Source organism: Galeopterus variegatus, unplaced genomic scaffold (assembly GCF_000696425.1).
Source record: "Galeopterus variegatus unplaced genomic scaffold, G_variegatus-3.0.2 Scaffold2094, whole genome shotgun sequence".
NCBI classification, from domain to species: Eukaryota; Metazoa; Chordata; class Mammalia; order Dermoptera; family Cynocephalidae; genus Galeopterus; species Galeopterus variegatus.
In genome coordinates, this window is record NW_007728205.1 from 178496 (window position 1) to 198908 (window position 20413).

A 20413-nucleotide genomic window follows, 5' to 3' on the forward strand; every position below is an offset into this window, starting at 1 on the left:
TAAAAATATTATCTTCCCAGAATAGATCACTTGGCACAGTTTGGGAATGCAAAATAGAAAGGGAGATTCTGGCTTAGTTAAAATGTTTCTGAAAGTTTATGTAAAACTGGGCTCCCAACACTGCCTTTACCACCCCCCCAAAAAAGAATGAGAGAGACTGTTAAATGTTAAGGTTTTGTCCTTGCCTTTACTGACTATGTGAACGGAAGTTGCAGTGGGCGGCATCATTTCATGTTTCAGTGACTGTTGATCAAAACCGCCTTGGGATTGCTCCTTGTAATCAGGACTTTTCCCTGGCAGAGTCCCCTGTGAAGACGCCCGTCAAGGTGAAGGTGATTGAGAAGGACATCTCTGTCCAGGCCATCGCGTGCCACAGCGCCCCTGTCAGCAAAACGTTCTCCTCTTCAGACACAGGTAAAGCAGGTGCTCTATGCTCTTAGAGTCCCAGAGTGGTTCTCACAAGTCTCCCTCAGCTGATGAGTAAATATTTCCTATTCCAGGGTTTGGGAGGAGGGTTTCTTTTCTTTTCTTTTTCTTTAATTGGATCATAATTGATTATACATTCTTTGGGGGTTCGATGTTGACATATGTTGATCAAATCAATATTACTAGCATATATATTGTTACAAATCGTACTTATTCTTTATGCCCCTTGTTCAATCTCTCCCTGTCCCCCTCTCCCCCTCCCCCCCCCCACCGCTGATAACCCTAGATTTCTTCTCTCCCTCTGGAAGAGTAATGGTTACTCTGTTGATTTGTTGCCTTGATGATCTGTCCAATGCTGAGAGGTGTGTTCAGGTCCCCCAATATTATCAGAGAGCAGATGCTTCCTCTGTCTTTCTGGAATGGGCTTTGTGGAGAGAGACATCCTCTTCTTTTCTTTGGTCTCTGTTGGTGACTTTCCTTGTGTCAATGTGCCCGGTGGCTGGTGGACCATTTGTGTGGTGGTTGGGGCATCTAGCCACTTTCACAGCAGCTGTGGTTATTGTGGTGGCTGTGGTAGGCCACTCACATAGAGGTGATGTTTTTGCCATGCTCCTTGGTGCTGGTGGTGAGCCTGGTTGTGGGGAGGTCCAGTCCGTGACTCCATGCCTTGGAGCCCCCAGCAGGCCCCAAGGCGCTGGCAGTGGGCCTGGTTGTGGGAGGGGTGTCCAGTGCCCAGCTCAGTGCCTCAGGTCCCCAGCTAGGCCCCAAGGCACTGGTGGTGTGCCTGGGCTGGAACTAATCTTTTGTCCTTTACTTACTTCTAAAAATGGGGGAACTTCCTGTGGGAACCAGTACTTGAGCTCTGTGGTTGAGCTAAATTGCTGTTTTGCGGCTGTTTCCGTAGGGAAGGCTTTTTGTGCAGCTCAGAGCTTAATGGTTGACCTTATAAGTACTTCTGGCTCTCCAGAGACCCAGTGCACCTGGGTTGTGTAGAAACTCTGATCTGGGCCTGAGTCTTTTCATCAAACTGCACCCCATGCCATTCTGCATTCCCGACCAGTCTCTTCTGAGTGGTCCTGTGCTGATTGGGGGGCGGATCGGCTGTCCTTGCTGTGTCCCAGTGTCTCCCCCTGCCCCCGCCGTCTCCCCCACCACTTATGCTCCAAACACTTCCCATGGGATGGGCTGTGCACCAGTCCCTTGTGGTGACTCGCAGGCCTCTGAATGGCTCCTTTTTTTCAGTTGTTCTGGCTCCTCACTCCTTTGTGGATCCACAGGAACCCTATTAGTGGTCTTGCTGTCCTGGGGGCCACCAAGGCCCTCTTCTCCCCTACCGCCTCCAAGTAGTTCCATCCAAAGGGCACAGCTGTGGCTTCTGCCAGCTCCTGCTCTGTGTGCTCAGCAGCTCGAGCCTTAAAGCAGCCGTGGCCCGAAACACTCTGAGCAGTTCTTTCTCTCATCGTGGCTTCTCCTGCCTTCATGCACTCCGTAGGTCTCTCCTCTTCCCTTGAGCTCTAGCGGCCCCAGCTTAGCTGTCATTGCTTTTTTATAGTTGTAAATCGGTTGATTTGTGGGAGAGAGTGACGCTGGGGACTGTCTATTCTGCCATGTCTATTCTGCCATCTTGACACGCTGGGGACTGTCTATTCTGCCATCTTGACCAGAAGCGAGTAAGAGAGCTTCTTTTCTTTTCTGTGTGTTTGACTGCTATGTGGAGGAGAACAGAGACATGGAAGTTGATGGAAGACCAGGAGCAGCCTTCGGCTCCTGCTCTATTTTGGGAAATGCTTTAGCATATAAACATAAACATCTAGCTGGGGCTTCTCTTTCTACAATTTATGAACTTTATTTTTTCTGTTGTTCAACACACTGGTTACGTTCACATCATCAAACAAACAGGATTGATGGGATGTAATCATTATGGCCACTTTTTTTTGTCTCCTGCTGTCTGCTCAAACATGCTTAGGTGGAGTAGTTTTCCCCCAGCCCTCTGAATGCAAGTTTCCCACTTTTAGGGTCACTTGCAGGTAATAAACCTCTTTAAGGAGGTCTCTTACTGTCTCTTTAAATCATGGCACAGTCTAAGCTTGGGAATTACCTTTTCTGATCTGTGGCCAGAGAAGGGCAGGTGGGCAGCCTCCTTCTACTTATCTCTCCCTGTCCACTGAGTGCTGCTTCTGACCTTGCCAGGGTCAGAGATGGGGCATGAGCATCTGTCAGAGGAGTAGAAGGTTTTCACCTGATGGGCACTGTTTTAAGATGGTTTTCTCTTGGCCTTTTGGAAGTTTACAACAGCCTCCTTCCCTCGTGGGAATTTTCGTGGTCTTTTGGATACTGCCTTGCCGGGTCCCCCACCTGCAACTTCTTGGACACAGGCCATGCCCCTCCCTCAGTTTCTCAAACCCTTGGCAGTACACCCTATCACCTCACACTGTGTGGACCCTTAACTGGGCAGCATCCCTTTTAAAAAGATCCCAGGCTGCCATTCCTGCTGTAGGTTCTTCATCTGGACATGCCAGCCCCCAGGGTCACTCTCCACTGTGCAGCCAGGGGTACCTGGCACTTTGACTGGTGTTCTGGGCTGCGTAGAAGCACTAGACTTGGTGTGAGGAGGTCACGCTGCACCCCTCTCCCTCGTGGCTTCGGGAATGAAAGCACAGCTTTCTTCTAAGGAGTCCTCACTGCGTCCTTTCTCTTGACCTTCTCTCTTCTCACTGTGGATCAGTGGCTAGAGGAAAGACTGTTCCTCTGTCCACAACACTTCTGACAACAGCATGTGGGTTTTCTACACTAAGCAATTGACCAGTTCTCTGCAGACACCAACTGGGTGTCCCACAATTTAATTCAACTCCGACACTAAGTACCTGGAGTTAATGCAGACCCCCTAGGTTAAAGGCACAGCCCCACCAACACTTATGTCCAACTTGGCTACAAATCAGGGTTTCCCTTTATTATAAAGGATACAAATGAACAGCCAGATGAAGAGATACGTAGGGCAAGGCCCAGAAGGGTCCTGAGCTCAGGAGCTTCTGTCCCTGTGGGGTTTGGGGTATACCGCCCTCCTGGAAGCTCTCTGAACACTGTCATCAAGAGACTTTGGGCCGGCCCCGTGGCACACTCGGGAGAGTGCAGGGCTTGGGTGCGCAGCGGCACTCCCGCCGTGGGTTCGGATCCTATATAGGCATGGCCGGTGCGCTCACTGGCTGAGCGCGGTGCGGCTGGTCACAGAAAAGACAAAAAAAAAAAAAAAGAGAGAGAGATTTTATGGAGGTTTCGTTATGCAGGCATGATTGTTTAAATCATTGACCATTGGTGATGAAACTCATTCTTCAGCCTCTCTCCCCTCTCTGGAGGTAGTGAGGGGTCCAAGAAGCTGAGAGCTCCAACCCTCTAATTGCATTGGTTCCTCTGGCAACCAGCCCCACCCCCATTTGCATAAACTCAGGTGTGGTTGAAAGGGGATTATTAAGAATAACTAAAGACATTCCTCTTACCCCATCACTCAGAAATTCCAAAGTTTAAGGTACTCTGTGCCTGGAACCAAGGACTAAGACTGTATATATGAGGAGACTTCAAAGAGTTTGTGGAAAAATAGAATTAAAAGATAAAATAAAAAATATAAACTTTATTTCTCCACATAAGCTCCATCAAGTTCAAGACACTTTTGTAAGCAATAATACCACCCATTCAGTCCATCCCTAAAGAACTGAGGGTTCTGGGAATTTAACCACATCATTGCAGTCTTTTTTACATTATTAACTGAAGAAAAATGGGTGCCCCTTAAAGATTTTTTAGGATTAGGAAACAAAAAGAAGTCAGAAGGAGCCAAATCAGGACTGTACAGTGGATGCCTGATGATTTCCCATCAAAACTCTCACAATATTGCCCTTGTTTGATGAGAGGAATGAGCAGGAGCTTTGTTGTGGTGGAAAAGGACTCTCTGGTGAAGCTTTCCTGGACATTTTTCTGCTAAAGCTTTGGCTAACTTTCTCCAAATACTCTCATAATATGATGTTATCATTCTTTGGCCCTCCAGAGAGTCAAGAAGTCAAATGCCTTGAACATCCCAAAAGATTGTTGCCGTGATCTTTGCTCTTGACTGGTCCATTTTTGCTTTGACTGGACCACTTCCACCTCTTGGTAGCCATGGCTTTGATTGTGCTTTGTCTTCAGGATTGTACTAGTAAAGCCATGTTTCATCTCCTCTTACAATTCTTCAAGGAAGTGCTTCAGGATCTTGAGCCCACTTGTTTAAAATTTCCATTGAAAGCTCTGCTGTTGTCTGCAGCTGATCTGGGCACAACAGTTTTGGCTCCCATGGAGTGGAAAGTTTGCTCAACTGTAATTTTTCAGTCAGAATTGTGAAAGCTGAACCAACTGATATGTCTATGGTGTTGGCTATTGTTTCTGCTGTTAATTGTCTATTCTGTTCAATTAGGGCATGAGCAATATTAATTTTTTCCTCTCAAATTGATGTGGATGGTCTACCACTGTGGACTTCATCTTCAACATTGTCTCATCCCTTCTTAAAATGAGTTATTCATTTGTAAACTGCTGATTTCTTTGGAGCATTGTCCCCATAAACTTTTCATAAAGCATCAGTGATTTCACCATTCTTCCACCCAAACTTCACCATAAATTTGATGTTTGTTCTTGCTTAAATTTTAGGAGAATTCATGTTGCTCTGATAGGAGCTCTTTTCAAACTAATGTCTTATTCTTCTTAGTGCCTCAAACTAGAACCTGTGCAGACATGTTGTAACAACTTAGTATGAGTTGATTTTGGTGCAAAAAATCTTTAAATCTGTGCATAGTCTTTTCATAATGTGCATTTCCCATGAAATTTTTGCAGACTCCTGTATGTTTCTTACTCTCTCACGACATCATGGTGGCCAAGCAGTTCTCGACCACAGTGGTCTTGTCGAGAATGTAGCATTAACCCTCCTTGGGTCGTGGCCAAAACTGAGACAGGAAAAGTTCCTTTTAACAAACTGCTACTTTGATAGCTTTGCAATTTTAACTTTTCCATAGCCCAATAGCGTAAGTTATAAGCATCAGCTCTGTGTCAGAGACAGCTGGCTGGGCATCTCAGCTCTGTTGCCCACCTGGCTGCCAGACATTTTCCCCATTTGTCAAATGAGGATTAAAAGAAGTGTCTGCCTCATAGGACTCAGGGGATGAATGAATGAAACAATGAGCACAGAGTCTTTGCACAGTGCCGGGTCCGTATGTGTTAAGTGTTCCGTAGAGGCTGGCCTGCCTGGCTCTGATTACAGTTCTTTGTATCTTACCACTCTTGGGAGAAAAAAGGAGTAACCACATTGCCTTTCAAAGGTCAAAATCTTCCAAAGGTAAGAGATTTTTTGTTCGTTTGCTTACTTTTGTCATTTTTCATCAACTTTAGTGAGGTATAAGTTACATATAATGAAATGCATGAATCTTAACTGGACACTACAGTGAGTGTCCTCTAATACCTGAGGAATCAAGGTGTAGACAAAAGTTCAGCAAACTGTGGCCCACAGGCCAAATCTGGCCTGTCACTTGTTTCTTTAAATAAGGTTTTATTGGAACCTCTCCTTGCCCGATCATTTACGTAAGGTCTCTGACTGCTTTCACTCTACAAAGGCACCACTGAGTTATTGTTTCAGAGACCAGATGACCTGCAAAGCCAGACTATTCGTTCTCTGGCCCTTTATTGAAAAGGTTTGCTAACCACTCCTTATAGACCATTTCCATCACCCCTGGAAATTCATTCCCACAGAAGTTTTTTGTTTTTGCTCATGAACTCAACACTACCTTCCTTCTGGCAGAATTGTTGGTGTTGAATGGTTCGGATCCAGTGGCTGAAGTGGCCATTCGGCAGCTCAGTGAATCTTCAAAGCTGAAACTCAAGTCGCCGCGGAAGAAAAGCACTCTCATCATATCAGGGATCTCAAAGGTACAGGTGCTGCAGCCAGGGGAGGTGTTTGTATCTGCCAGGGACCTGCAGCTTTTGCCCTCTGAAGAAGTTACCCACGCACTTGATCAACATCCAGAAAGTTCCATTTACAAATGTCAAATTATGTTCCTCCCCAACAAGGGAGTTATTTGTGGTTTTGTGTTTATGTCGTTTATCCATTTTATGAAGGAAATTGAAAGTTTCTGATCCACGATGCTTCACGCGTTGAGAGGTTGGTGAGTCATTTCAAGAAAAATTACTGCAAGAGAAAGAAGGACACAGTGCGAGACTCCCCTGCAGAGCAGAACCTCCACCCTCATCACCACCCGCTTCTGGGGACTTTCATTTTCTACGTTATACATTTTCAAAGCATTTTAACTTTCTGAAATGAATGCTTATTCCTTTTATAACCAGAGAGAAACAAAAATCGTTGTAAAAAACATCCCAATCTCTACTCCTTCCCCTCTCCTGCTCCGTGGCATCGGCTCAGTGCAGGTGCTGGATGTGAATCTGGTCCTGACAGCAGCCATGCAGTCCAGGCTGCTGGAGAGACCAGCCCCTCATGGCAAGGGGCCACGGCACAGACCCTTGTTCTTTTTTGACATTTCCAAGTGAACAAGTGGCGGGATGGTTGGGAGATTTTGATTTGGAGTGGGAGAGGAATAAGGAGGAAGAATTTTTGAACATGGAGTGGGGAAGGATGTGAAGGTACCCAGAGGGTGGGCAGGAGGGCACACTGAAAGTCGGCCCCCACTGCTGGGAGAGGGGTCAGAACAGGACCTGGGAGGTGCCAACGTCACCATTGTAGGATGTGAAGGTACCCAGAGGGTGGGCAGGAGGGCACACTGAAAGTTGGCCCCCACTGCTGGGAGAGGGGTCAGAACAGGACCTGGGAGGTGCCAACGTCACCATTGTATCCAGAGTGTGGGTGGCCTTGTCCCAAGTCCCAACAGCACCAGCTCAGAGGTGGTCTTGAATGCCAGCCTGGGTGATGCCTCTCTTGGGTTTCCTGAGTGCACCTCCATAGTGGCCAGCAGGGGGCCGACGGCATCTCTGGAAGTGCCGGGACCCACTGTTGGGTTCTCTTCAGTCCTGGAGGAATGAGCCGCATGGGGACAAGGCTCATGATCATCTCCCCTAAGCTTTCTCTGAGGTTGTATTTTGCCATCATTAGGAACTCGTGGATCTTAATATTCAATGTTTTGAATCCACTGCAGTTATTATTTTTATTGATACTCAAATTGTCCATCCTGAGTCAGTGCATGCTTCTGCAAGCTGGCCCAGGAGTGTGAAAAGCAGATTGTCAATTGTCACGAAGCAAACTTGCTTGTGTAACTGCCACTCGGATCACTAGCAGAATGGCCAGCTCCCCAAGGAGCCCCCCATGCCCCCTCAGTCACTTTCCCACCCTCCAATGAACCACTATGCCCACTCTCAACCCATTGATTAATTTAGCACCTGTATATTTTTAGACACAGATATAATTCTTAAAATGATACGAAGCATGTACTGAATAATTTCTATTTGTGGTCACATAAAAATGCTGTAGGAACAATAGTTAAAAGACACACTAAATCTGAAACACACAGGTCACTGTGCATGCCACTGTCTGCATAGAAGGAGGCAGTCACCCCACCTCTCACCTCTGGCGCAAGTGGCCATGAGCCCAGGCTGTGAGCAGAGCCTGCCTCAGCCCCCTGTTTAATGAGCAGCCCTGTGTTGTAAAGCACCTTCTAAGAGGTCAGCTGTATCTTCTGATACTTTGAAATCACAAGGGAGAATGTTTTGGAAAGTGTTTTTCAGGTTTTACCCTCCCTCCTTCCATGCGTCCCTTGTCATCCTCCTGTGTGGACTTTATCACTCACCTTGGCCTCTAATGGTGCCTTTTGCCTGGACAGACCTCGCTCTCTCAGGACCACGATGCTGCCCTGATGCTGGACTACGCGGCTTCCATGGACAGCACCCGCCAGAAGGATGCCCCGTCCTCGACAGAGGTGGCTGCAGCCTCTGCCCTGCCTGAGCCAGACGAGCCGGCCCATGCCCCGGCTGCTCTCGAGCTCCAGGAGAATGAACTAGACTCCTGGGACTTGGAAAGGGAGTCCCAGGCTGCTGCATGGAGTGGCCCGGCCCTACTGGACGCTGATGGGGACGAGCTGTCTGAGAGCTCCCTGAGTGTCTCGGAGCCAGGTGCTGCCAAAAAGCATAAAGGTACCTGTTCCTGAGCCTGCCTGGACCTCCTACCTGGTGGCTTCGCTCTCATGCTGGTTTCCCAGCTAAATCCTAGTTCTTGTCATCTGCTTTCTCTCCCTTTGTCCTCTACAAACTCTGTCCCAACCTCACCCCCCCACCCCTCCAAAACCACCCTGTGCTGAATGTTTGAGCCCATCTAGGGCCTGGGGTGGGGAGGGCACCTTTTCAGAATCCTTCTGTGTGTGCGTGTGTGTATGTGTGTGGCTGGGCCGTTTCTCTGCATTTGTGGGCCAACTTGTGTTCAGAACTGGAGGCACCCCCTTCCTCTGTCTGTCCTCACTCACCTGGGAGTAGAACTATCCAAGACTTTTGAAGATGTTGCTAAGAGCTCTCTATAATGATGGGGCCACAGGGACTCAGAGCAAAGCTGGGCTGAGACTAGGTTCCCTTCAGCTGTGGACACCATCATCTCTGCTCATGTGTGCCTCAGGCTCTCCCCACAGCTGAAACAGACCAGGCCTCGCCACCTGAACCTAACAGGAGAGAAGCTCCCAGAATAGCTAATTGATCAACTTAATATGTACATAGTCATCAAGTAATCATTTCATCAGAATAAACGCTTGTTTTGTATTAGTGCTGAATCAGTGCTTTGAAACTATAAATTTATATAGTGTGTGCAGTTTTACCCAGACAGTGCCCTGGCATCACAGTAACCTAAATGTATTTGCTGAGGGAGTGTAGTCTAGGGGCTTGGAGTTGATTCTAGAGGTGAGACTTCAGCTCTCGCCGAGCCTCTGCTTCATCCTCCATAGGACAGGGACCATGCCCACCTTGTGTGCCCACCTTCCGGCGGAGCTTCCTCTCCCAGCCATGATGAGATCCAGTGCAGGAGGCGGGAGAGGCAGCATCTGAGCCCAGCCCTGAGCCGTGGGTGGACTCAGCCTTAACTCCCAGCTCTGCCTCCTGTCTGGGGCCCCAGGCAGCCCTGCCTTCCCGCAGAATTCTCAGGACTCCCCGAGGACGTGCATGTTAGGAAGTCACAGTGGCTCCTGGCTCTGGAGCCGTGGGGAGTGGTTCTGTGGCCACCTCTTTCCCCCTTTGTTCTTCTCACACAGAACAGGGCTTCTCACACTGGCACTTGTGCCCCCAGAGAATATTGGCAGTGTCTGGAGACAGTTTTAGGTGCGGGATGCTGCTGGCATCCAGTGGGTAGAATCAGAGGGGGCTGCTAAACACCCTCCAGTGTGCAGGGTGGCCCCACAGCAAGCAGCCTTGCCACAGAGTGTTACCTGTTCCTGAATTCCTGTGGCGCTCAGGTGGAGAACCTGTGTGGGCTGAGTCTGTCCTCGCCTTTACCCCCACCCTGTCCTTGCTTCGTGTCTCTCAACCATCGCACAGTGGCCGCTCTCCCCTGACCCACCCCCCTTACCAACATGGAGCGGGGAGAGGTGGGAGGAGGAATTGAAGGTGAGAAAAGGAAAGAGAAAGGAGGAGGAAATTCCCAGGTAAGATCTCCAGACCCCTTGGCCTCTGTGCCCACCGCCTGGCCTTGGGGGGCTTCATGCATGAGCCCACATCCACAGAGTGCTTGGGGAGCTGTGGCCTGTGCTCTGGCCTCTGTGGCAGGCTCCCCTGCTACTGTGAAGAAGCCCAAGTTATGTCAAAAGTGACCAGGCTGCCGGTCCCCTGCCACACATACATCTGGTGGTTCTTTGTCTCAGGGCCAGAGGACCCCAAGGGAGATGGGTGAGTGCAGGCGAGGGGCAAAGGTGGGATGTCTCTTCCTCTCCCTTCTTTGACCCAATGGTCCACTTCCTTTTGTCCTTGCAGAACCCAAACCTCCCAGTCCACCATCCTTGTTCATTCTGAAATGCCAAGCCTCACTCACCCTGTCCATTTAAAGACCAGGGTTCCCTTATCCTGTCTGTTCCTCCCTCCCTCCCTCTGGTTTGCCTTATGGAGAGTTCTTTCCCTGGTCTTCCATCCTTGCTGCATCTGCATCCTGTTCCCCTCCCTCCATTGGCCAGGTGGATGAGTGTCCCCACTGAGCAAGGACACTGGGGGGCTGGGCTGGGGATTGGGGTCTACCTCCGGCATGTGCTTTGAGCCCCCCCAGAGGCTTGGCATTTGAGAACGCAGTGAGGACATTGCGCCATGCGGCGCAATCCTCTCTCGCGGCACTACTGCAGTGGTTTTTTTAAAAGAATTTTTTAAAGGTTTTTTAAAAGGACATATTTGGCAGCGTTTTTAAAATTGTCTTTTCATTCCAGTGTTTTCCAAGAGATTTATACTCAGCATCTCTATGACATGTCAGAATCTCAGACGATTCTGTGTTATGGGTGCCAAATAGTTTTCATTTTCCATCAAAAAGTTTTCAAAACTGGTGATGTAGGGAGTGGCTCTGTGGTGGTTCCTCTCTTTTTTAATCTAAAGCTTATTTATTTATTTATTTTTGGTTTAAGAACCACTAGTATCCTCTGTCATAGCAAGGAATTTGTACTAGATTTCTGACAGTGCCTGTATATTTAGAATTCTCCTGAAGTTTTGCTGCTTGGAAATATACATATTGTGATGCTACAGCCAATACAGGACATTTATTCTCAAGTTTTAAGTTTATTTTTAGTTTAAAAAAGTATTGACGTAGTTGCCCTAGAATGTAAAAGCACTTAACACCACTGAACTGTACACTTAGAACGGTTAAGATAGTAAATTTTATGTGTGGAAGCAAAAGTATTGAGGGAGGTTTTGAAAAAAAATTGGAAAGTATAAAACCTTGCCAAATGTGCTGCACAGACTTCACGTGTGCATGTGATGTACACGGCTCAGAACTCGTACTGACTTTCATTCTGACTGTGCTCCTGCGTAATTCTTTTTACCTCTCACTTCTCTTCATCTCATGCTCATTCCCTTTAACGTAAGAGGATCGCTATGCCAGCCAGAATTAATTGCCTGCACAGTAAGTTATTTCTGTCTTTCATTTTTTAATTATGCATAGCCTTTTTATGAGAAAAGCCTGTAGCAGAGCAAGAAGTTGACCTACCTGCTTTTTTCCTGCCCCTGTCCCATTTTCCCTTCCCAGGTTGCTAGTTTTCCCATGTTTCTCCTCAAAAGCACTCCAGCTCAGGTTAGCACCTTCATCAGCTGCGGGTGCTTGCTCCGTTACCTGGCGTGACGAAGCCACCTTGTTGTGACACCTACAGGGGGAGGTTGCTTCCCTCTATTCCTCCAGTTCTAAAAAGGAGTCACTTTTATAAACAGATTATCCATGGCACCAGCTGAAATCTGAAGTTGTCCTTGGGGCAGCAAACTACAGTTTTTAAAGTGGCTTTTGGTTGTTATTTTTCTATTTACCAGATTTTACAATGGATCTTCAACTAGCTCTTTATGTCTGTTAGACTCTATAGAGACAAACAGGAAAAAAATTAGAAATATTTTCAGCATTAAAGCTATAATTTAAAATAATTATTTTTAATTCCTTTATATATCTTATATTTGAGACTTCTCGTGGTTTATTTTAACCTTGCTAGAACCAAGGAAGGATTTTTGTCCCTCTCCCTGTCCCCTATTTGAAATCCTGGATATTTGCCTCAACTCCACATCACTTCTCTCCAAATTGTATTTTAAGGACTCTTTAAGGTTGTGGGTGAGGTCTAAGTCTTGCTTCTTGCCTATTAGCATAGATAAGATAGCATGGACTACAGCCGTCAGGCTTCATAAAATCAAAAGGGCCACAGTGCTCTTGCCTGATTGGTGTGAACTTCCCTTTCAGCAAAGGGTAACAGATTCTGTGGGCTCAAAGTCAAATGCGACATTCCAAACTACCAGTTATTCTATCAGCCAGGGTCCTCCAGAGAAACAGAAACACTAGGTCATATATTTTAAGGAATTGGCTCATGTGATTGTGGGGGCTGGCAAGGCTGAAATGCTAGGGCAGGCCAGCAGGACTCAGACAGAAGCTGATGCCAGAGTCTTGAGGCAGAATTTTTTTTTTTTCTCCAGAAAAATTCAGCTTTTCTCTTAAGGCCTTCAACTGATTGGACGAGGCCCACCCACATCGTATAACTTCGTATAATGTATGCTATACGAAGTTATTACGAAATCTGCAAAGTAGTATTTCTTGAGGCAGAATTTTTTTTTTTTCTCCAGAAAAATTCAGCTTTTCTCTTAAGGCCTTCAACTGATTGGACGAGGCCCACCCACATTATCCAAGATAATCTCCTTCAGTTAAGGTCAACTGGTTGTTGATGTCAACCACCTCTACAAAATACCTTCACAGTCCAAGTGTGATCTAATAGTGTAATGACCACCAAACCAAAGAGGTATCCTGAGACCAATGAATGAAGCAGGCAACTCCATATGTTTTATAAGGAGTTTATTATCATTATAATCATTATTATTTATGGGTGGTTCCTTTCAGGGAAGGTATTGAGTAGACTATCAATCAAAGGCTGCTCAGCTGCTTTCTGTGCAACCCCTGGGGGGAGGAGTTGAAGATAAGGGACTTTGAGAACAAAGTGGAGCTATGACAAAGAGAAAAAGGTTTCAGAAGTGCAAGATTCTCAGGCACCTCTCCTTATCTTACATAGGCATAGCATTCTATTCCTTTCACTTCCTCAGTTGCTAAGCAACTTGTGCAGGGGAAAGATTGTAACTATTGAAGCCAGAGCTCGGGAGGACATGAGGATGGAGTGAGTTCTAACTGGCATTCCTACACACAGCAATATCTAGATTTGTATGTGATTGAATCAGGGGGTACTGTGACCAAGTTGACACAAAAAACTAGCCATCAGAGTCATCTCTAGTCGAGGTAGGCAGACAGGTAAATTCCACATGGTATCACTTCTCAGCAAACAAGAGAGTGTGCTTAGGGGGTACTGTGACCAAGTTGACACAAAAAACTAGCCATCAGAGTCATCTCTAGTTGAGGTAGGCAGACAGGTAAATTCCACATGGTATCACTTCTCAGCAAACAAGAGAGTGTGCTTGCCTGTCTGAGTGGTGGAGCAGCTATGTCAGTGTCTCCTGAACAAATCTGTGACCTTGTTCTTCCAACATTATTTACCCTAAGGGTAATTGTATATAGTAACCAAGTTTAAACAGGCTTTAAAATTGTCATTTATAAATGAAAGTTGAATAGTCTCTGTTTATGCTGGTATTTTCATGATTGACAGCTAAGCTGCAGCTCCCGAGATGAGAGTGCATGGCTAGAGTACTTCTCTGGAGATGTAGTTTGTTCTTGGATTCCTGCTGATTCCATGCTGGAATGGAGGACTTTGCTTCATGAGCCCCCTGAGAGCTTCTCCCCTTCCACACTCTCTGGAGGCACTTCCCCAGGGTCCATGGACATGCCCTTTTCTGTAGACACCTTGATGACCACTTCTCAGAAGGGCAGGCCCCATCATATTCCAGCTTAGACACAGCACAGAAGAGGGTGGCATGAGAACATGTGTTTCAGAGCCAGAAAGCCCAGCTTTATGCCCTGGGCCCACCAGTAGCAAGTGTGTGACCTCGACACCTCTCCAAACCTCAGCTACCTCACTTGTAGGCTAGGGACCAGACCTCTTTCCTCAGAGCTGTTGGGGGACATAACTGAAGTTCCAGCCTGTAGAACTGAATTCACAGCCCAGTCCCTCCCCTCACATGACTCTCCTCCATATGAAGCTGCTGTCATCCCCATAGAAGCAGTGAGAAGTCATGCCAAGTTAGGGGAAAGTGTGTAAGTCACACAAAGTCCCACAGATCCTTCCCCCAGTGTCGGGTGGTTGCTGACAGTCTTTGGGGTTCCTTGGCTTGTAGATACATTGCCCTGATCTATGCATTTGTCTTCACATGGCCTTTTCCCTGTGTCTCTTCATGTCATCTTCCCTCTGTGTGTCTATCTCTGTTCCCAAATTTCCCATTTGATAAGGTCACTAACTTCAGGAAAATTCATATGAGGGTACAAAAGTTATCATCTGGTTTCTGGCATCAAGGATGCACAGTGACATTTAACAAAACAGCAGACCTGCTCCAGAGGGCATGAGTAAGGGTAAAAGAAGGGAAAATAGCCCTGTTGTAGGTCCCTCCGTGTGGTGTGTGGCACAGGGAAGCAGGCACAGGACTTGTGGGAGTAAAAAATAGTAAAAAATGCTACTGAAACAAGCCAGCCCTTAGATTGTGGGACGAACCACAGCCAGCAGTAGAGTTTAAAACAAATACATCATACAAATCTTTTTAGTCTACCTATATTACACGCAGGTTGAAAATCCATGAAATTTCATCTTAATATGGCAAGAATTTGAATTTTAGGCATGTAAAGTGCAGTTTCACTTAAGTTATAGCAATTGTTCCAAAAATGTGCAGATTCCCTTTGGACACAGCCACCCCTTGCCTGTCTCCATGTCTTGGCTTCCCTCTCACTTCTGCATAGCAAGGCACCTGTGGTCTGCACGTCCCGGAGACAGTGCCACGAGAAGTGTGAGGAACTGCACAAAGGAGAGCAAATGTGTTGCCTGCCGCTCCCCACCCCCGCCCCCCAGCCTGCCCCGTGTTGACAGCTGTGGCCCTTGACCTGAGCTGGTGGTTGTCCACCCCAGCTACTCCAGCTACACACTCGGATCTTTTGAAAAATGCTCATGCCCAGGCCCTACCACGTCAGCATCTGCAGCTTTAAGCGGATGCAGGGTGGCTCGGCATGTCCCAGGGCTGAAGATGTAGCTCTTCTGTCCTCTGTGCTCCGGATCCTTCCCTGTGGCTGCTGACATTCTAGGGACTGAACAGGAAGACATGGAGGGGTGTTTCCAAACCCTCATCTTAAGTCAGATACTCCCCTCACTGTCCTGGCTGTATAGTTTCCTAGGGCTGTAACAAAGTACCAGCTACGGGGTGTTTAACAACAGGAATTTACTGTCTCACAGTCCTGGAGGCCAGAAGTCTGAGACATAGGTGTGGGTAGGGCTAGTTCCCTCCCAGGCTGGGAGGGAAGATCTGTTCCAGGCCTCTCGCAGCATCGGGTGGTTGCTGAGTCTTGGGTTCCTTGGCTTGTAGATACATCGCTCCGATCTCTGCCTTCGTCTCCACGGGGCCTTCTCCCTGTGTCTCTTCACATCTTTGTCCCTCTGTGTACCTGTCTGTTTCCAAATCACCCCCTTTCATAGACACCAGGCATGTTGGATCAGGGCCCTCCCTAATGACCTCGCTTTAACTTGATTACATCTGCAAAGACCCTTTCTCTAAGTAAGGCCACATTCTGAGGTGCTGGGAGTTAGGACTTCAACACATGAATTTTGGGGAAACAGAGTTCAGCCCATACTACTGTCCCAGCTCACACCTCAGACCCCAGAGCAAATTTTAGTACAGGGCTACGTGCCAACTGGGCTTTGGAGACGCACCCTTCCAGGAGAGAGCTCATACTGCCAGGGTTCCACATTCTTAGGTCTGCAGTTGACCAGGGGAGGGGTCAGTGTGCTCCCTTCGTCCAGCCCTCTACTTCAGCGGGGGAGAAAGGGGGGATTAGGGTAATTCAATGTAACGGGTCCTCCCAGACCTTCTTTCCTCTGATCCAAATGTGGGAGCCCCACAGTCATATACCCTTCAGGGAATCCAAGGTTAACCTACCGCAGAACCCAAGGCAGGTACATATAGATCAGAAATACCTCCTAGGTACCCTACCCCCAAGCTGAGGTAGCCTGGTCTGCTCAGAGCCACCTTATAGCCCGAGGTGGGGGTCCTCTGCCCAGGATCCCCCGTCCCTGTGCTCAGAGCATTTCCCCAGCAGGTACCATTTGATACCTGGGGTAATTAACCACATGGGCACCACTGCTTCAGCCCCACTGGCCAACTCCAAAGTCATGTCCAGCTGGTGTTCATTACTCAGTTGTTGTAACACATCCTAATCAGTGATTTTTCATGATCTGCCGCATTTTGCAGGGATGTAAATCGCTCCAGGAACTGACATTTATGTCCTACGAATGTAGCATATTGGGTACTTTACGCATTCACACGTACCCTCATTTTTCATTCCCTTTCCAGTCCTAAAACCCCTACACATAGGCTCCCCAACTTTAGGTCATTGTAATGTAGCATATTGGGTACTTTACGCATTCACACGTACCCTCATTATTCATTCCCTTTCCAGTCCTAAAACCCCTACACATAGGCTCCCCAACTTTAGGTCATTGTAAAAACTCTCCTAACGATTTTTCATAATAGGTGATTGATTGCATCTAAAGAGAAAAGTTTTTAAAAATTATTTCCTGGCAGCTTTGACCAGATTAAATTCAGCCCATTCCTTGGGAATCTCCAGCTTCTCCATGTCTGCTACTTAACCTGGGCAGAACAGATAGGATAAGGATGTTGATTCCTAAAGTCAGGCCCCATTAGTGGCCTCTGAAAGACATCCAGGCACCCCACTTTCTCCATTAAGTGCTGATTGCACAAAGATTCATAGGCAGGTCTAGGTCAGGCTTCTCAACGCCTCAAGCCATGGTTATTGGCATGCCTTCCATTAGAAGAGCAAACTGATAATCTTTATCCTCTCCTTTGGATAAACATGAGTGGTTATTTGTGTATCTTCATGGCTATTGAAGTGCTTATTGGCTATGCCTATTACGAAAAGAATAAATTTCTAAATTAAGTATAAAGCTCCTCAGCATCATGATCAAACCTATCTTCTTTCAACGTCATTAACACCTACATGCAAATAGCAATGAATTTCACATGCTAGCTTGAAATACTCCTGACCTTGCTGGGTTGCAGTTAATAGGGTGTTAAACGAATTTGTGAAAGAGCAGATGAGTGGGCTTTGGCCTCGCTGCATTAGCTTGAACTTGATCTTTAAGAAGTCACTGCTGACGGTGGCGCACTGGATAGTGCGCCGCTTGGGAAGCGCGGCGGCGCTCCCAACCGAGGGTTCGGATCCCACATACAGACCGGTTCCCGCTCACTGGCTGGGCGAGGCACGGGAGCTACGCCGAGGGTTGCGATCCTGTTGCCGGTCCCCGGTCCGGTACGGGGGCAACACTGAGGGTTGCGATCCATTGCCGGACACGGAAAAAAGACAGAAGCCAAAAAAAAAAAAAGAAATCACTGCTGTTGCTGCTGCTGGTAATTTTGTTTTCTATTCCATATTTCACTACCTGGCATCACGGACAAATAGGTTGAATCATACAAAATTGAGGTTTTATAGGTCAAAAACGATCAAGTAGCTAGTTTCATATGGCTTAGGCTAATATGTAGACAATACAATCTGATATTATAAAAAAACTTACTCCCCAAAGAACAAATATTACGGAAATTTCCTCAGAAAGTGAATACCATTGTTCCCAGGGTACTTAATTTGGTTTTGCCAGCGTGAGGCCCTTTCTGGGTACTTAATACCTCTATGCATTTGCACCCTTCTTGATGAAGGGGAGCGGGCAGGGGCCGTGGGCCGCAGCCACCTGCACGTGGTTTGACTGGACAGTCAGTGATATTAACCTCCTGGGTACTTAATACCTCTATGCATTTGCACCCTTCTTGATGAAGGGGAGCGGGCGGGGGCCGTGGGCCGCAGCCACCTGCACGTGGTTTGACTGGACAGTCAGTGATATTAACCTCCCCTGGGCTGGGCACCAGATGATGGTCCAGGCTCATTGCTTCTACCGTCATAATCTTTGGTGTGTCTCATCTTGAAAATTCCAGTTTTGAATGAGCCAGATTCCAGTTGTGTTTCTCACGTGGGGGATAGCGATAGCACGCTGAAGGTAGTAAGCCAGCTGTCGTCAGAGGCATTCGAGCTAACCTTGTCTCTTTCTTATGTCGGACTCGTCACTCAGGCATTTCACCCACAGTCCGCCTGACCAGTCCCCTGTGCTTTACTCTTCCAGGAGGAATTTTAAGGAAAGGCGCAAAGCTGTTCTTCCGCCGGCGGCATCAACAGAAAGAACCAGGCATGAGCCAGTCACACAATGACCTCGTGTTCCTGCAGCAGCCAGAGGGGGCCCGGAGGAAGGGGACGACCCTCAGCAGGATCCTGAACAGGAAGCTGCTGTCCAGGCACAGAAGCAAGAACACCGTGAACGGCGCTCCTGTGGAGCACTGCACGTAGGGCCGAGGCCAGAAGACATGGGCCCTCGTGACCACCAGGACACAGCCAGAGTGCCGGCCAGCTGTCAGATGGCCCCGCTTTTCTAGCTTGTTTTTTTCCCCAACAGTCTAGTCTTTAAGAGGGAAAAAAAAATCTTGAGTCTCCAGCTAGGAGGCTTCCCCAAGAGGACTGACAAAGCCCAATTTGCCACCAGATGCCAAAGGAGACCTGGTAACCCCACAGCTTAGGCTGTGCTCAGTCTAAGGGTTGAGGTTAAATATTAGAAGGAGGTTTACATTGTGCATGAAGTAATATACTCTAATGGACTGTGGAGGAGCAGGCTTGGGGAGTCAGTTTTACCCATTTTATACTCTAACAAGTATTGTTTGGGGTCCATGCCTGGACCATGTTCCAAAGAGGAGGGGCCCTTCTGTACTGTCTCTGTGAAAGGAAGGGATGGGTCACCTCTCCTAATCTGCTGCTTCAAATTAAAAAGTGCGCCTGGCCCTGAGTACAGGGAGGTGGGACATAGGCAGGATTTTTTGATAGAGAAACTATGACAGGAATGGAAATGCCCTGACAAATATAAGACAACGCTGCCTTTGATATTAGCCATAGAACGTGACATCTTATGCAATACTAAATATGTCCTATGTACATTACACTGAACACTTTTCTAAGTTTACTTTGATCCTACTTGCCAGTGGGAGATATATGAATTCTTATGAGATTTTCACATTTTTCTCTGTCATGTCAGAAGCTCTACTAATACTGGTGGTGCAGTTGACGATGCAGATATTTTTTTCCTGTCTGGCAAGCCTGTCAAATGAAGTTAGAAGCAATAGTGACAGCTACTAGAACATGGTCACTGCACACAAACAGGGTTTTTGCCAAATATTGCCAATAGCCAAAACAAAGTACTCTGAGGGCAATAGAGGAGGTTATTTTGTGTCTCAGTTGTCAGTCTTAGGAATGGAAGTTTGATGACAAATGGGCCAAACTTGCATGAAATTCCTTTGATGAGCTCTGCAGAATTCTGCTGGGAACAGTGCTCCTGGACACGTTTCGGGGTGCCCTTGTTCTGCTTTCTAGTGGAAAAGGTGATAAACTCGGCACAGGACTTATTGATATCTGTATGCATCTTTCAAACCACTTTCCTCATCAGAATGACTGTCTGCTTCTGTTCATTCACATTCTCACACTGGTCCACCCCTTTAGAACGTACCACTTCCAGTAGACATGCTTATTAAAGAGTGAGTGTCACTGGAGTGAAATGTTTTGACAGTTTAATAAGATTCATTTTCATCCCAATAGGACTTTAAATGATGGTATGAAAACCTGACTTCTGTCACGGATATGAAATGGGTGAGTTCCTTCCTGCCGGCTCTTTTGTTAATCCTGAAACATTAAATATTTCAGAGAATAGAGCCATTGATGAATAAAAAGCTTTATAGAAACCAAAATTATAGATTTTTTTTCCTTTTGACGGAGAAATTCAAAAACTATATTAGGAATTTCACTTTTTCTTTTTTTTTTTTTTTAAATAAAGATGACCGGTAAGAGGATCTTAACCCTTGACTTGGTGTTGTCAGCCCCACGCTCTCCCAAGTGAGCCACGGGCCGGCCCTAGGAATTTCACTTTTAAAGGCACATTAAAAAATTCTTAGGTGTTCCAGGAATTATCAAGTGACTTTTAAAATGACTTTTCCACCATGCTTTGTTTTCAAAGATTACATTCCGATTTTAATCATTGTAAAATAGCACCTGGAATTCCAAATACCTGAGGGTACTTCCAAAAGATTGTGGAAAAATAGA

The 20413-nt window shown here is 47.0% G+C and overlaps 1 protein-coding gene across 1 annotated transcript in view; it reads left to right on the top strand.

Annotated features, from left to right (window-relative positions):
• C2CD2 (C2 calcium-dependent domain containing 2) overlaps positions 1–20186 on the top strand; it is a 61987-nt gene extending 41801 nt beyond the window's left edge. Inside the window, exons 12-15 of the mRNA XM_008580437.1 lie at positions 301–414; positions 6236–6363; positions 8262–8571; positions 18399–20186. Coding sequence (XP_008578659.1) covers positions 301–414; positions 6236–6363; positions 8262–8571; positions 18399–18619 — 773 coding nt within the window. The 3' untranslated portion in view covers positions 18620–20186. The remainder of the gene's footprint in view (positions 1–300; positions 415–6235; positions 6364–8261; positions 8572–18398) is intronic.
• Positions 20187–20413: the final 227 nt, after the last annotated feature.